The sequence below is a fragment of the Sinohyriopsis cumingii genome, chromosome 1 (genome assembly GCF_028554795.1).
Source record: "Sinohyriopsis cumingii isolate HCF-2022 chromosome 1, ASM2855479v2, whole genome shotgun sequence".
Lineage (NCBI taxonomy): Eukaryota > Metazoa > Mollusca > Bivalvia > Unionida > Unionidae > Sinohyriopsis > Sinohyriopsis cumingii.
This window is the reverse complement of record NC_142961.1, coordinates 63,934,642-63,946,745: the sequence shown is the minus strand read 5'-3', so window position 1 is coordinate 63,946,745 and position 12,104 is coordinate 63,934,642. Positions and strand designations below refer to the sequence as shown.

Below are 12,104 nucleotides of genomic sequence, written 5' to 3'. Positions count from 1 at the left end.
ACAGCTACCTCGCTAGGTGCTCAGTGTTGAAAGGTTAGTGTTAGGACTGGTTGGCCTGGTGTCAGGATAATGTGACTGGGTAGGACATTATGCTACATGTCTGTGGCATGATGCCCAAGTGCTAGACATCACTATAAACTGCCACACTGCAGACATTGTAGCGATATGACTGAAAAATTGTTAAATCTATGTTAAAAACCCAAATCACACACACACACACACACACACACACACACACACACTTATAATAGCACTACAGATAATGGTTTTCTGATATTGAATTTCTGACTGATTTGGCAATATTTAGAGCAATAATTGTTATATTTGGATTAGTAATGTTGAGACCGCTTCCAGGAATTTTTTAAGGAAAATATGGATTATCAAGATTTTAAGAGTTAATATGAATAGATGAATATTATTCTGGTGATACATTCAGTTGTCAAAGAATCTTTTTTAAAAAAACAATATTAGAACTGGGTCATGGTTGTAAGTAAGGTTTTGATTGGTGATTATCACCAGTGGCAGTACATGTCCATTATGAACATAGTTTTAGAAAGAAAACCAAATACTGGAAATGCCACCAGAATTCTTTATTTGTAACTGAAAACACTGAAATTTGGCATGAAAGTATTCATTGATGGTAAGTAAGGATACCTATGTGGACCACTTCCAATCCTGACAATAAAAGATCTTAATTTTTTGGACAAAATATTTGGGACAGTTGATCATTTTTATTAGTGTACAGAGATTATCCAGACAGAGATAAATGTAATTATTTTTTAATGTCTGGATTTTTTAAGTCAGTTGCAGCAGATTAATATTAACAGATGATTACCCAAATGCACAGAGATTATGGTAGAACTGACTTTTACACTCACCATGTTAGATTTGTTAAAGAGTGCGCTCCCCTCTTACTGGTCACAGAATCTTACTGCAGTCATTGTAGAAGTGCAGAGCAGTGAAATTCTGCTTGTGATTTGGATTTTTATTTCTACAAATGCTAGTTATCACTGGCAACTATCATCATGCATATATGGATGTTCCAGGTCTGCCTAAGGTGGTTACTCTTCATAGTAAAGAGATGTGATAAGCTTTATGATCTTAAAGGATGCCAAAGAGTGAATGAGATTATATTTTCCTGAGATATGCTATCATGGTTCTCATCCCAGAGAGACATGCACTAAACTTCACAAGTTTTCATGGTGCCCAAAAAGGCTTTAAAATTAAAAGGAAATTGGATAAAAATTTGGTATCAGATATGCTGATTAGACCCACAATCCCTCTTTTCTTTATCTCCAAAAACCCGAATTAATATTCAGCAACTGAACCTAGAAGGAAAAAAAAATCATCCAGACAGGGTATTTGAAACTATGGTAATAGAAGACCTTACATTTGGATTTTATTGTTCATGTTAATTTCATTCCATATTTGTCACCTCAATGTAAAAATCATTTCACAGCAAGATCAGATCAAGAAACTTGATGATGATCTATTATGCAAGAAGATTCAAAGTAATTATGTAATTGGGCTGTTTAATGAACCTGCTTTTACAAAATTATTGAATCAGTCCAACAGTCATAGCAGCTGTCAAATACACGAAAAGAAGAAACTGACATCAGACTTTTCCATCCCCTCATGTTAATGCCACACATTCCAAATGGAATGACCCAGTAGACAAAGATCATCATTTGCTATCATATGTTTGTATAGGTTGATGCCGTAATCATTCCTTCCATAGCTGGGGATGGGGCTTTGATGTGGAAAACAGACATTGTTGATGCTTTTAAGCTTGTTTTCATCAAACCAGAGCTATGGCATTTATTAGGTCTTATTGCCAATTCAGATGAATGCTGCTGGATACTTTAATTTTGCCTGCTTGATTCCTGTCTTTGTTATCTTCCAGCTGGTTTCCCAGACAGAAGCCCCACTAATCCACATCTTGCATAACAGAATGCTAGAAATGGATATCAGACTTGTACATAAATTTATAAAGCCAAAGTTTTTGTAAGAAAGATGACTTGCTAGGAGATATCATCAGTGGATTGATGTAGCATTCAGAAATCAACTGCTTGTTGAGGAACTGGTCTTATATGATAAAGTGAGGAAGCAATTTGTAAACTTGAAACCAGATTAGCAGAAGAAAGCTTTAGTCAGTTGAAGCTTTCGTTTCCAAACCAGCTAAGAATGTACTGAAGTAGCTTCTTTTTGCAAACAAACTCTTTGCTATTCCTAGGATGCCTTAATTCCATTAAGGGAAACAAATGTCAAGGTAAATCTGTGATAGAAATCAGAGAGATGACCCGACAGAAATGACCAGACCGCTTGAACCATGCCTTGATACAGCAGCAGTGGCAGCTGAGTGGAAATGTGGAAACCAAAATTGCACCACCTGATGGCCATCAGGATAGACCATTAAAGGTGTTTAAGTGAAATATCCATTACTTCAGACTTCAGACTTCAAATATAAGAGAGGTCACATATAGGAGAAAATGTAGTTACTGGTAATGTTTTCAGAATGGTCAAAGATACAGTACTTTTCCATGATCCTGCAGACTGTGATTATGTGATTTTGGCCACCAGGAATGCATTGGTCATATACCAGAAAAGACAAGGAGAAGAAAAGGAGGAATCTGAAAGACAGAACAAAACAATTAAGAAAAAGCATCTGAAAAAGTTAAAAGGAGCAAGAATGGCTTGCAGACACTGAAAAGAATTTAGGTACAAGGAAAAAGAGCTTGTTGAGCAGGAGGAGACAGCAAGAGTGGATGTGTAGGCTTCTGTTACTGGGTACATCCATGAAAGAAGGAAAAGATAAACTATATAATGTTTTCAAGGAAAAGTAAATTGATCAACAGGGTTTGACAGTTGCTTCAATAAGCCATGAAACCTACTTAGTCTCTTGATCATTTAGCAAAGATCACATGAGCAGGAAAAGAATGTCCTATGCAAGAAGGTACAGTGAGCAAACTCGGGGAAGATTGTGACAGCATGCCCTATGCAAGAAGATACAGTGGACAAACTCTGGGAAGATTGTTACAGAATGCCCTATGCAAGAAGGTACAGTGAGCAAACTCGGGGAAGATTGTGACAGCATGCCCTATACAAGATGATACAGTGCGCAAACTCTGGGAAGATTGTGACAGAATGCCCTATGCAAGAAGATACAGTGGACAAACTCTAGGAAGATTGTTACAGAATGCCCTATGCTAGAAGGTACAGTGGGCAAACTCAGGGAAGATTGTGACAGAAGCAAGATTAACAAAGAACATAAAACTCAAAAAATGTTCATTAAGTGCTAAACTGTTCATATTAATAACTGCACATGTGCATTGTGATTGGATGCCCAGAAATGGGTAACTGAGTATTGTACATTTCTAAATGAGTGTAGGAACTGGATGAGTGGACTGCATGCTCTTCTCAACAGTATTGGCTAATTAAAGTAAATTAATGCATAAACTATGTTTTGTACTGATGGCTGTCACTCCTAAATTACTTAAAGCTTGTGACTTTGTAAAATTGGGCTTGTGTTGACAATCGTAATAGCTTATCCAGTAGACATTAAAAACAATGATTTAAAAAAAACCACCTCATTTTAAAACCTACGTTCTTCTATTGTTTTAGGTCTTTTATAGACAGTAGGTAGGTAGGTGGATGGGTGAGGTGAAGGTGAAGGTGGGTAGGTAGGTATGTGGTTTTATGGCATGTCATCACAATATTGCCTATAAAGTACTGATAAAAGTTAAAAAATATGCAGATAAAATATTTTTAACAAATTTTCATTAGAAAAAGGACTAACAGTGTTATTAAGGTCACTTTAGTCTGAATTATTTTCATCATGATATTGTTTACAGTGACTGCTGGAGGCTGGTAAAAGCCATTTAGTGATGAACAATGAAATTGTTGATCACACTCTGTTTCAAGAAAAGCACAGTTTGATCACATGTCTGTAGATAGTCATCAGACTTGGAACTAGATTTGGCATACCTGTCAAGCATCCTCTGGGAAGACAGCACAAAGAATCAAAGGTCAAGGTCACAAAAATAAAACATTAATAGAAAAGATGAAGCATGCCTAGCTACTGGTGCTCCAAAGGTTAAAAGTCAAGGTCATGTTTGGTAATTTTTTTTTCTCAATGCATATTTACATCATGGGAAAGACAATACATGTATGTATTTTTTAGGTTATTGTTCTACTTTTGGTATTACAAAAATTAAAGCCTGGAACACAGTATTTAATTCATTCTTAATCTTTTCTTTGATTTTTCACTTTAGTTAAACCAGCACCAGTTGATTCCATTTCATTCCAAAATGTCAGTGACACATGTGTGACTGTGATATGGAACCATTCCAAACAGTTCGGAAAAGTGTTCACAGTGCGATACACATCAGACTGTTCCACTGAGCAACAGGTATTGTTTTCTTAAGTGTAAAGTTAATTAATAATTTTCTCCTTCCAGATATCTTGTCCTTTTTATAAGCTGTATACATCCATGTGCTCACAAATCATAATGGGATATTACAGATGCATTTTATGACAAATACCAGCATGAAATTTGCCAATTAGGCAGATCAAGCCATTATCACAATAGTCCATTCTCACTCTCACATACAGATTCTCCCTTAATTTGGGGAGGGGGCAGGTTTGTCACTTTTAAGGGCATTTTGAACACACCATGCTGAAGAATAGAGGGTGATGACAAGTCCATGTTTCAGTAATCCAAGATGCAAGTGAAAAGTTTGGATTGGTTACTAAACATTTAGATTTGTTGAGTGAAAATGTGCAACTGATAGCCCTCTGATTTCTGTTTTAGTTTCTAGGGCTTGGCAACCTAAAATTTGAAATGGCTACTAAAATTTGCAAGTAAGTCACCCAGAGGCTACTGAAGTTTGATGAGTACTTGGAGCACTGTGCTAAATGATAAGCCTTGACTTGCCCAAATTTTGATAATCTTTTTGATATTTTAGACCTTTTACATATGATAAGCCAACTCATCCACATTTTTATATAGATTATTAGGCTACAGGACTTCAGTCCTTATTACAGGAGAAACACTGTATATAATCAGCCCACTCACCCACATTTTTATATAGATTATTAGGCTACAGGACTTCAGTCCTTATTACAGGAGAAACACTGTATATAATCAGCCCACTTAACCACATTTTTTATATAGATTATTAGGCTACAGGACCTCGGTCCTTATTACAGGAGAAGCACTGTATATGATCAGCCCACTCACCCACATTTTATTATAGATTAATATTAGGCTATGGGACCTCAGTCCTTATTACAGGAGAAACACTGTATATGATCAGCCCACTCAACCACATTTTTGTATAGATTAATATTAGGCTATGAGACCTTGGTTCTTATTACAGGAGAAACACTGTATATAATCAGCCCACTCACCCACATTTTTATTATAGATTAATATTAGGCTACAGGACCTCGGTCCTTATTACAGGAGAAACACTGTATATGATCAGCCCACTCACCCACATTTTATTATAGATTAATATTAGGCTATGAGACCTTGGTTCTTATTACAGGAGAAACACTGTATATAATCAGCCCACTCACCCACATTTTTATTATAGATTAATATTAGGCTATGAGACCTTGGTTCTTATTACAGGAGAAACACTGTATATGATCAGCCCACTCACCCACATTTTTATTATAGATTAATATTAGGCTACAGGACCTCAGTCCTTATTACAGGAGAAACACTGTATATGATCAGCCCACTCACCCACATTTTTGTATAGATTATTAGGCTACAGGACCTCAGTCCTTATTACAGGAGAAACACTGTATATGATCAGCCCACTCAACCACATTTTTATATAGATTATTAGGCTACAGGACATCAGTCCTTATTACAGGAGAAACATTGTATATGATCAGCCCACTCAACCACATTTTTGTTATAGATTATTAGGCTACAGGACCTCAGTCCTTATTACAGGAGAAACACTGTATATGATCAGCCCACTCAACCACATTTTTGTATAGATTATTAGGCTACAGGACTTCAGTCCTTATTACAGGAGAAACACTGTATATGATCAGCCCACTCAACCACATTTTTATATAGATTATTAGGCTACAGGACTTCAGTCCTTATTACAGGAGAAACACTGTATCTGATCAGCCCACTCACCCACATTTTTTATATAGATTTTTAGGCTACAGGACCTTGGTTCTTATTACAGGAGAAACACTGTATATGATCAGCCCACTCACCCACATTTTTTATATAGATTTTTAGGCTACAGGACCTTGGTTCTTATTACAGGAGAAACACTGTATATGATCAGCCCACTCACCCACATTTTTTATATAGATTTTTAGGCTACAGGACCTTGGTTCTTATTACAGGAGAAACACTGTATATGATCAGCCCACTCACCCACATTTTTTATATAGATTTTTAGGCTACAGGACCTCAGTCCTTATTACAGGAGAAACACTGTATATGATCAGCCCACTCAACCACATTTTTATTATAGATTAATATTAGGCTACAGGACTTCAGTCCTTATTACAGGAGAAACATTGTATATGATCAGCCTACTCACCCACATTTTTATTATAGATTATTAGGCTACAGGACCTCAGTCCTTATTACAGGCGAAACACTGTATATGATCAGCCCACTCAACCACATTTTTATATAGATTAATGTTAGGCTATGAGACCTTGGTTCTTATTACAGGAGAAACACTGTATATGATCAGCCCACTCAACCACATTTTTATATAGATTAATGTTAGGCTATGAGACCTTGGTTCTTATTACAGGAGAAACACTGTATATGATCAGCCCACTCACCCACATTTTTTATATAGATTTTTAGGCTACAGGACCTCAGTCCTTATTACAGGAGAAACACTGTATATGATCAGCCCACTCACCCACATTAATTATATAGATTATTAGGCTACAGAACCTCAGTCCTTATTACAAGAGAAACACTGTATATGATCAGCCCACTCAACCACATTTTTATTATAGTTTATTAGGCTACAGGACCTCAGTCCTTATTACAGGAGAAACACTGTATATGATCAGCCCACTCACCCACATTTTTATTATAGTTTATTAGGCTACAGGACCTCAGTCCTTATTACAGGAGAAACACTGTATATGATCAGCCCACTCAACCACATTTTTGTATAGATTAATATTAGGCTATGAAACCTCGGTCCTTATTACAGGAGAAACACTGTATATGATCAGCCCACTCAACCACATTTTTATTATAGTTTATTAGGCTATGGGACCTCGGTCCTTATTACAGGAGAAACATTGTATATGGTATCATAGGTGTCAACCCTTTGAGATAAAATCCTGTACACCAGACCAATAAAAACATTACAAAGACCAAAAAAAACTTACACGAAAAATTTATTCATACATTATATAAGATCAACAGTTATAAAACAACAAATGCTATACACAAATTATCATGACACATATTTACTTAATTATTTACATTTCTGAGACTTTATTTCATTCTTTTTACTTATAACACTATCATCTTCCTGCTTTGGCCAAGTAAAGAAACTTTTGATGGATGATCCGTTCTTCATTTCAAAATTTCTTTCATGCAGTTTTGTCCTGAAGTGTTCCGCCAGATCATATATGCTTGACACCACCACTTTAATGTCTTTCCTGCATATTTTACAAAAAGCTTGTGAAGATCCTAACTTGGATACATCTACAATGCCAGGGAAGACTTTAATCCAATCAGCCTGAAACTTGCCACAACCTCAGTCAGTATCTTCAAGCTTGCCTTTCCTTTTAGTTAGGCTCAGCCATTTGATGGATGGAATAATTCAACTAGATCAGAGAAATGAAGAAAAAAATTAAAAATTTAGATTTGGCATGTCATAGAGGAAGATCTCCTGATTACAAATATGTTACGAATTTATATTTGTCCCCATAAACCTCAAGATATTATGTCAGGAGCTATCCAAAAATTGAAATCTAGAAATATTTTTTTTTACAAAGTAGCAGTCCAGAAGTTTATACCTTGTAAGCTGTTGATCGTTTCTTTTATAATTGTGTATCTGGTGTTTGAAAAGTTATGAATTTGCTATATGGTGTGCCGATTTTGATCACAAACTAGATATAAATGCATCTTCCTGTTTGCATTACCTATCTGACAAACTTAACTCAAATCTATAACAGCATGATAAAATGCCAGTGCTAAAATCAGTAGAGTATTTATTTTTAATTAGTATAATGTTTAAAAATTTAATAAATCGACTTTGTCTCCACACATAAAAGTGGGACGAAATTACTGTCACACCAACATGATTGCCACACTATGTAAAGTATGACAATTTATGCAAACTTTATGTATTTGATAGTAATAAGTATAAATAATAAAATAATAATGTATAAAATAAGAAAACATACTTACTACACAGGTAGTTAGTCAGTATTAGAAATCCGAGTGAGCGTCTAATCTCTGAGCAATAAACGACAAGGTCTTCACACACTGGAGTTGAACCATGAATGAAACTCATTTCATTATCAAAGGAAAAGCGTGGTTTTGAGTATGACTTGATTGGTTGTTTCGGGCCACCATAGTCTCACTGAATTCTCATGCTAAAAAAATTATGCCAAGAGTTCTGGATACACACAGAATAAATTTTTTTTTTACATTTAACATTTTTTACGAAAAAAACATAAAAAACAATTGTACATCCGTACACTGATGAAAAAAAGGAAAAAACCATAGAAGTTGACACCTATGTGGTATAGATATGTATGTATGCATACATATTGATCTTTGAAATTGTTACGTCTTATTTTAACCAGGAAACTTTAACATGTTACTCAGTGAAGCTCTGCATGTTCAGAAAACGGTCAACTTGTGGTCATTAATATGGAAAGTTTACCCTTGAGTAAACTTACTGATCCCATCTTCCAGTGTCATAAAATTGACAGCTTAGCAGAATCTTCTTCTGCCTCATATGTAGGAAAAGTTAGCTATTTTACAAAATTAATTATTGTAGATTTCTGACAGATGTGTACACATACTGTCTGGATGTTAGCATGGTCTAATAGCCTTCATAATGATAATATACTTAGCTCATCTGGTCAGAAACCAGAAAATAAAAGCATATGCAATAATCCTGCATTATATATATATATATATATATATATATATATATATATATATATATATATATATATATATATATATATATATATATATATATATATATATATATATATATATATATATATATATATTAGCAGTTGTTTGTTATCACTACTTCTATCAAACAACTTGAAGGAGAGTCAGGAAACTTTTTACGTACAAAACATCACCCCAAGGTCTAGTTGGTGCTAGATGAAAATACATGGAGTACGCCTCAAACATCAAGTATGACTTTGATTGTAGCTGTCTTGAATATCTTATGCTTCCTGAATGGATGGTCATCATGACATGGGGATTCCACTATAAAACTCTAATTGGTTATAAATATAAATGGTGCCATTCCAACATTTATTGAAAGTCTTGTTAACCCTTTACGTCATGCAAGTGCCTTTGGACGCCTCAACTCCATTTTCATGGAAGCACCTTTTGACGCCTCTTCCTGATTCTCATGGAAGCACCTTTTGATGCCTTTACATAATTCTCATGAAGTGCCTTTCAATGCCTGCTGTGAACATCAGCCATTTTGAGCGGTTTTTCAGAGCGCCACCTTAGGGGAAAAGCCTCTGTTAGATAATGCATTCACCTCGGTTACTAAAGTCCTGTTTAATTCATAACAATTTATTTCAAACCTTTTGAAATGTCTGGAAAATGACTGAAACTTCAGTAAAATACTACATAATAATCAAAACTTTTGTGAAATCTCACCAAAGTTTTAGTAAACTCTCACAAAACTTTCAGGGATCTTGCCAAAACTTAAGGGAAAGTTTTGGCCAGAATTTTGTGAAACCTCACCAGAATTTTAAAGAAAGTTTTGGTCAGAATTTTTGTGAAACTGAAATTTTAGTGAGATCTTGCCAAAATTCCAATGAAAGTTTTGGTCAAAATATTTGTGAAATTTCATCAAACTTTTAGTGAAATGAAAAGGACTTGACTGATGCCATCATGGATTAGGTTTTGTATGCAAGAAGGAAAATGAGGGCAAGAAAAACCTAACTCTAATTTGATAATGTCTTTTAAAATAAAATTTATGATCCATAAAATAAATTATTGTGAATATCTACCATTGATTCCCAATAATGTCTAAGAATCATTTGGCAGTTTAATAGAAATCTGAAGCAGATTTTTCATTGGATGATATTTATGCAGACATTTTAGGCAGCCTTTTTAAATGGAAACCATTAGGCAGATTTTTTATTCCAGGTGGAAATTTCAGGAAGGGTTATTTTTCAGGTAGAATTTTATTTCAGGTGGAAATATTAGATGAATTTTTTTGTTTAAGCGGAATCTTAGGACATCTAATCTGCATATTTTCCCTAAAATTCCACCAGAAATCCACATAAAGTCTGCTTGGAATTTGCCTAAGCTTCTTTTAAGTTCACAGTTAGGCAGAAAACACTTGAGAAACCCATCTGAAATCTGCCTAAAGTCCGCCTGGAAAATTTTGTACAGGATTTCATGTGGATTTTTATTTCAGATGGAAAGTTTTAATGGATTAATTTTATTCAAGCAGAATATTAGAACTAATTTGCATATTTTGCCTAAAATACCACCTTGAATCCACCTGAAATTCACCTAAGCTCCCTGAATATGAGCAATTATGGGTTAGGCAGAAAGCGCTTAAAAACCCGTTTGAAATCCTCCTTAAGTCTGCCTGGAAAATTTTGTACAGGCTAGTGAACGAAATCTGTGGCCTCCATTTTGGAAAGTGGAGAATATGACCCAGTTGGTTTAAAAGCAGATTTTGACCAGCTCTTAAACAGCGACCATGCAATCTGACATACTGGTCACCTAGAATATTTTGATGATATACACAATAATGCCTCATGATATTGAAAGATGATTCTACTTTTTGGCCAAGAAAATTCCACAAAGATATGACTGTCTTTGATATTTAAATGCTTGCAACGGAGGGCAACAGCCATATTTCAGAATACTGGAGAATTTAAGATGTCAAGCAGTGTCATTGAGGTAATCTGGAAGTGTTGTTTTCTTGAGAGGAAATGGTCAAGATACCATCTGTCATACAAAATTCTAAAAAATCTGATTTGATATTCATTATGCTAAATGCTAAGAAAATCTGTGTGTATTACTGAACAACTGTCTTCAGATACCACTTATTTCTTTAAATATGTTAACCAATCATAATACCTTAGGAAAGCTACTGCTACCACACAAATCCAGCCTTCCCACATAAAACTTTTAGCTAAAAAGAGCTAAAAGTTATATGCCCACCTAGGTGGCAGTTGGGCAGAGTAATCTCTCCTTGATGTAGGGATTGGTGGCAAAACCCATGAATATCCCAGTTACTACTTCTGTTCATGCTGATAAGCAAATAATCTTGGCCTGTTTCCGTTTCGACCAGCCTAAGCCTACTACAAGGGACCTTCAGGGACGAAGACCTGAGCATAATAAGTTCCTGGAAATTGACCTGTTGTCCAGTCTGTCGAACCCAGTGTTTATAGGCACTTATGGAGACTAGTCTGACCCACATATGACCTCATAGCACTCTCCATTTACGATGTTGAGCTTTGTACCTCATCTTCTGACAGATGTCACTTCTCAACCCTTGTTCAGTTGAAAGGGACTTTTTAATTGATGACCACTTGAAAAGCACTGTTTCACCTTCAGGGCACTCCACAAGTTTTGTCAGCAGCAGACCTCAGCACTCTTTGCCAGCTCCTTCTCAGGCAAATCAAGAGATGTTAGCCTCGCCTCATGCAAGCAAAGACGATGATGCTTGCAGTCAGGTTCCTTCTTCACTTCTTGATTTCTCTATGTCATTGGAAGACTCAGCCTTCAGAGCTTCCATTGAAGAAGTTTTCTGGCTTTTATCTCTGAAGTTCTGCCCACCTCCACCTAACTTATCAACTACCCGGACCAGATCTCCAGCATGTGTTGATCTTATCATGATAAAGGAAAAATCCAA

The 12,104-nt window shown here is 35.5% G+C and overlaps 1 protein-coding gene across 2 annotated transcripts in view; it reads left to right on the top strand.

Annotated features, from left to right (window-relative positions):
* LOC149806997 (uncharacterized) overlaps positions 1-12,104 on the top strand; it is a 151,433-nt gene that overhangs the window by 49,359 nt on the left and 89,970 nt on the right. For both annotated transcript variants that reach the window (XM_089960518.1, XM_089960526.1), the window contains exon 7: positions 4,272-4,408. In XM_089960518.1, coding sequence (XP_089816644.1) covers positions 4,272-4,408 — 137 coding nt within the window. The remainder of the gene's footprint in view (positions 1-4,271; positions 4,409-12,104) is intronic.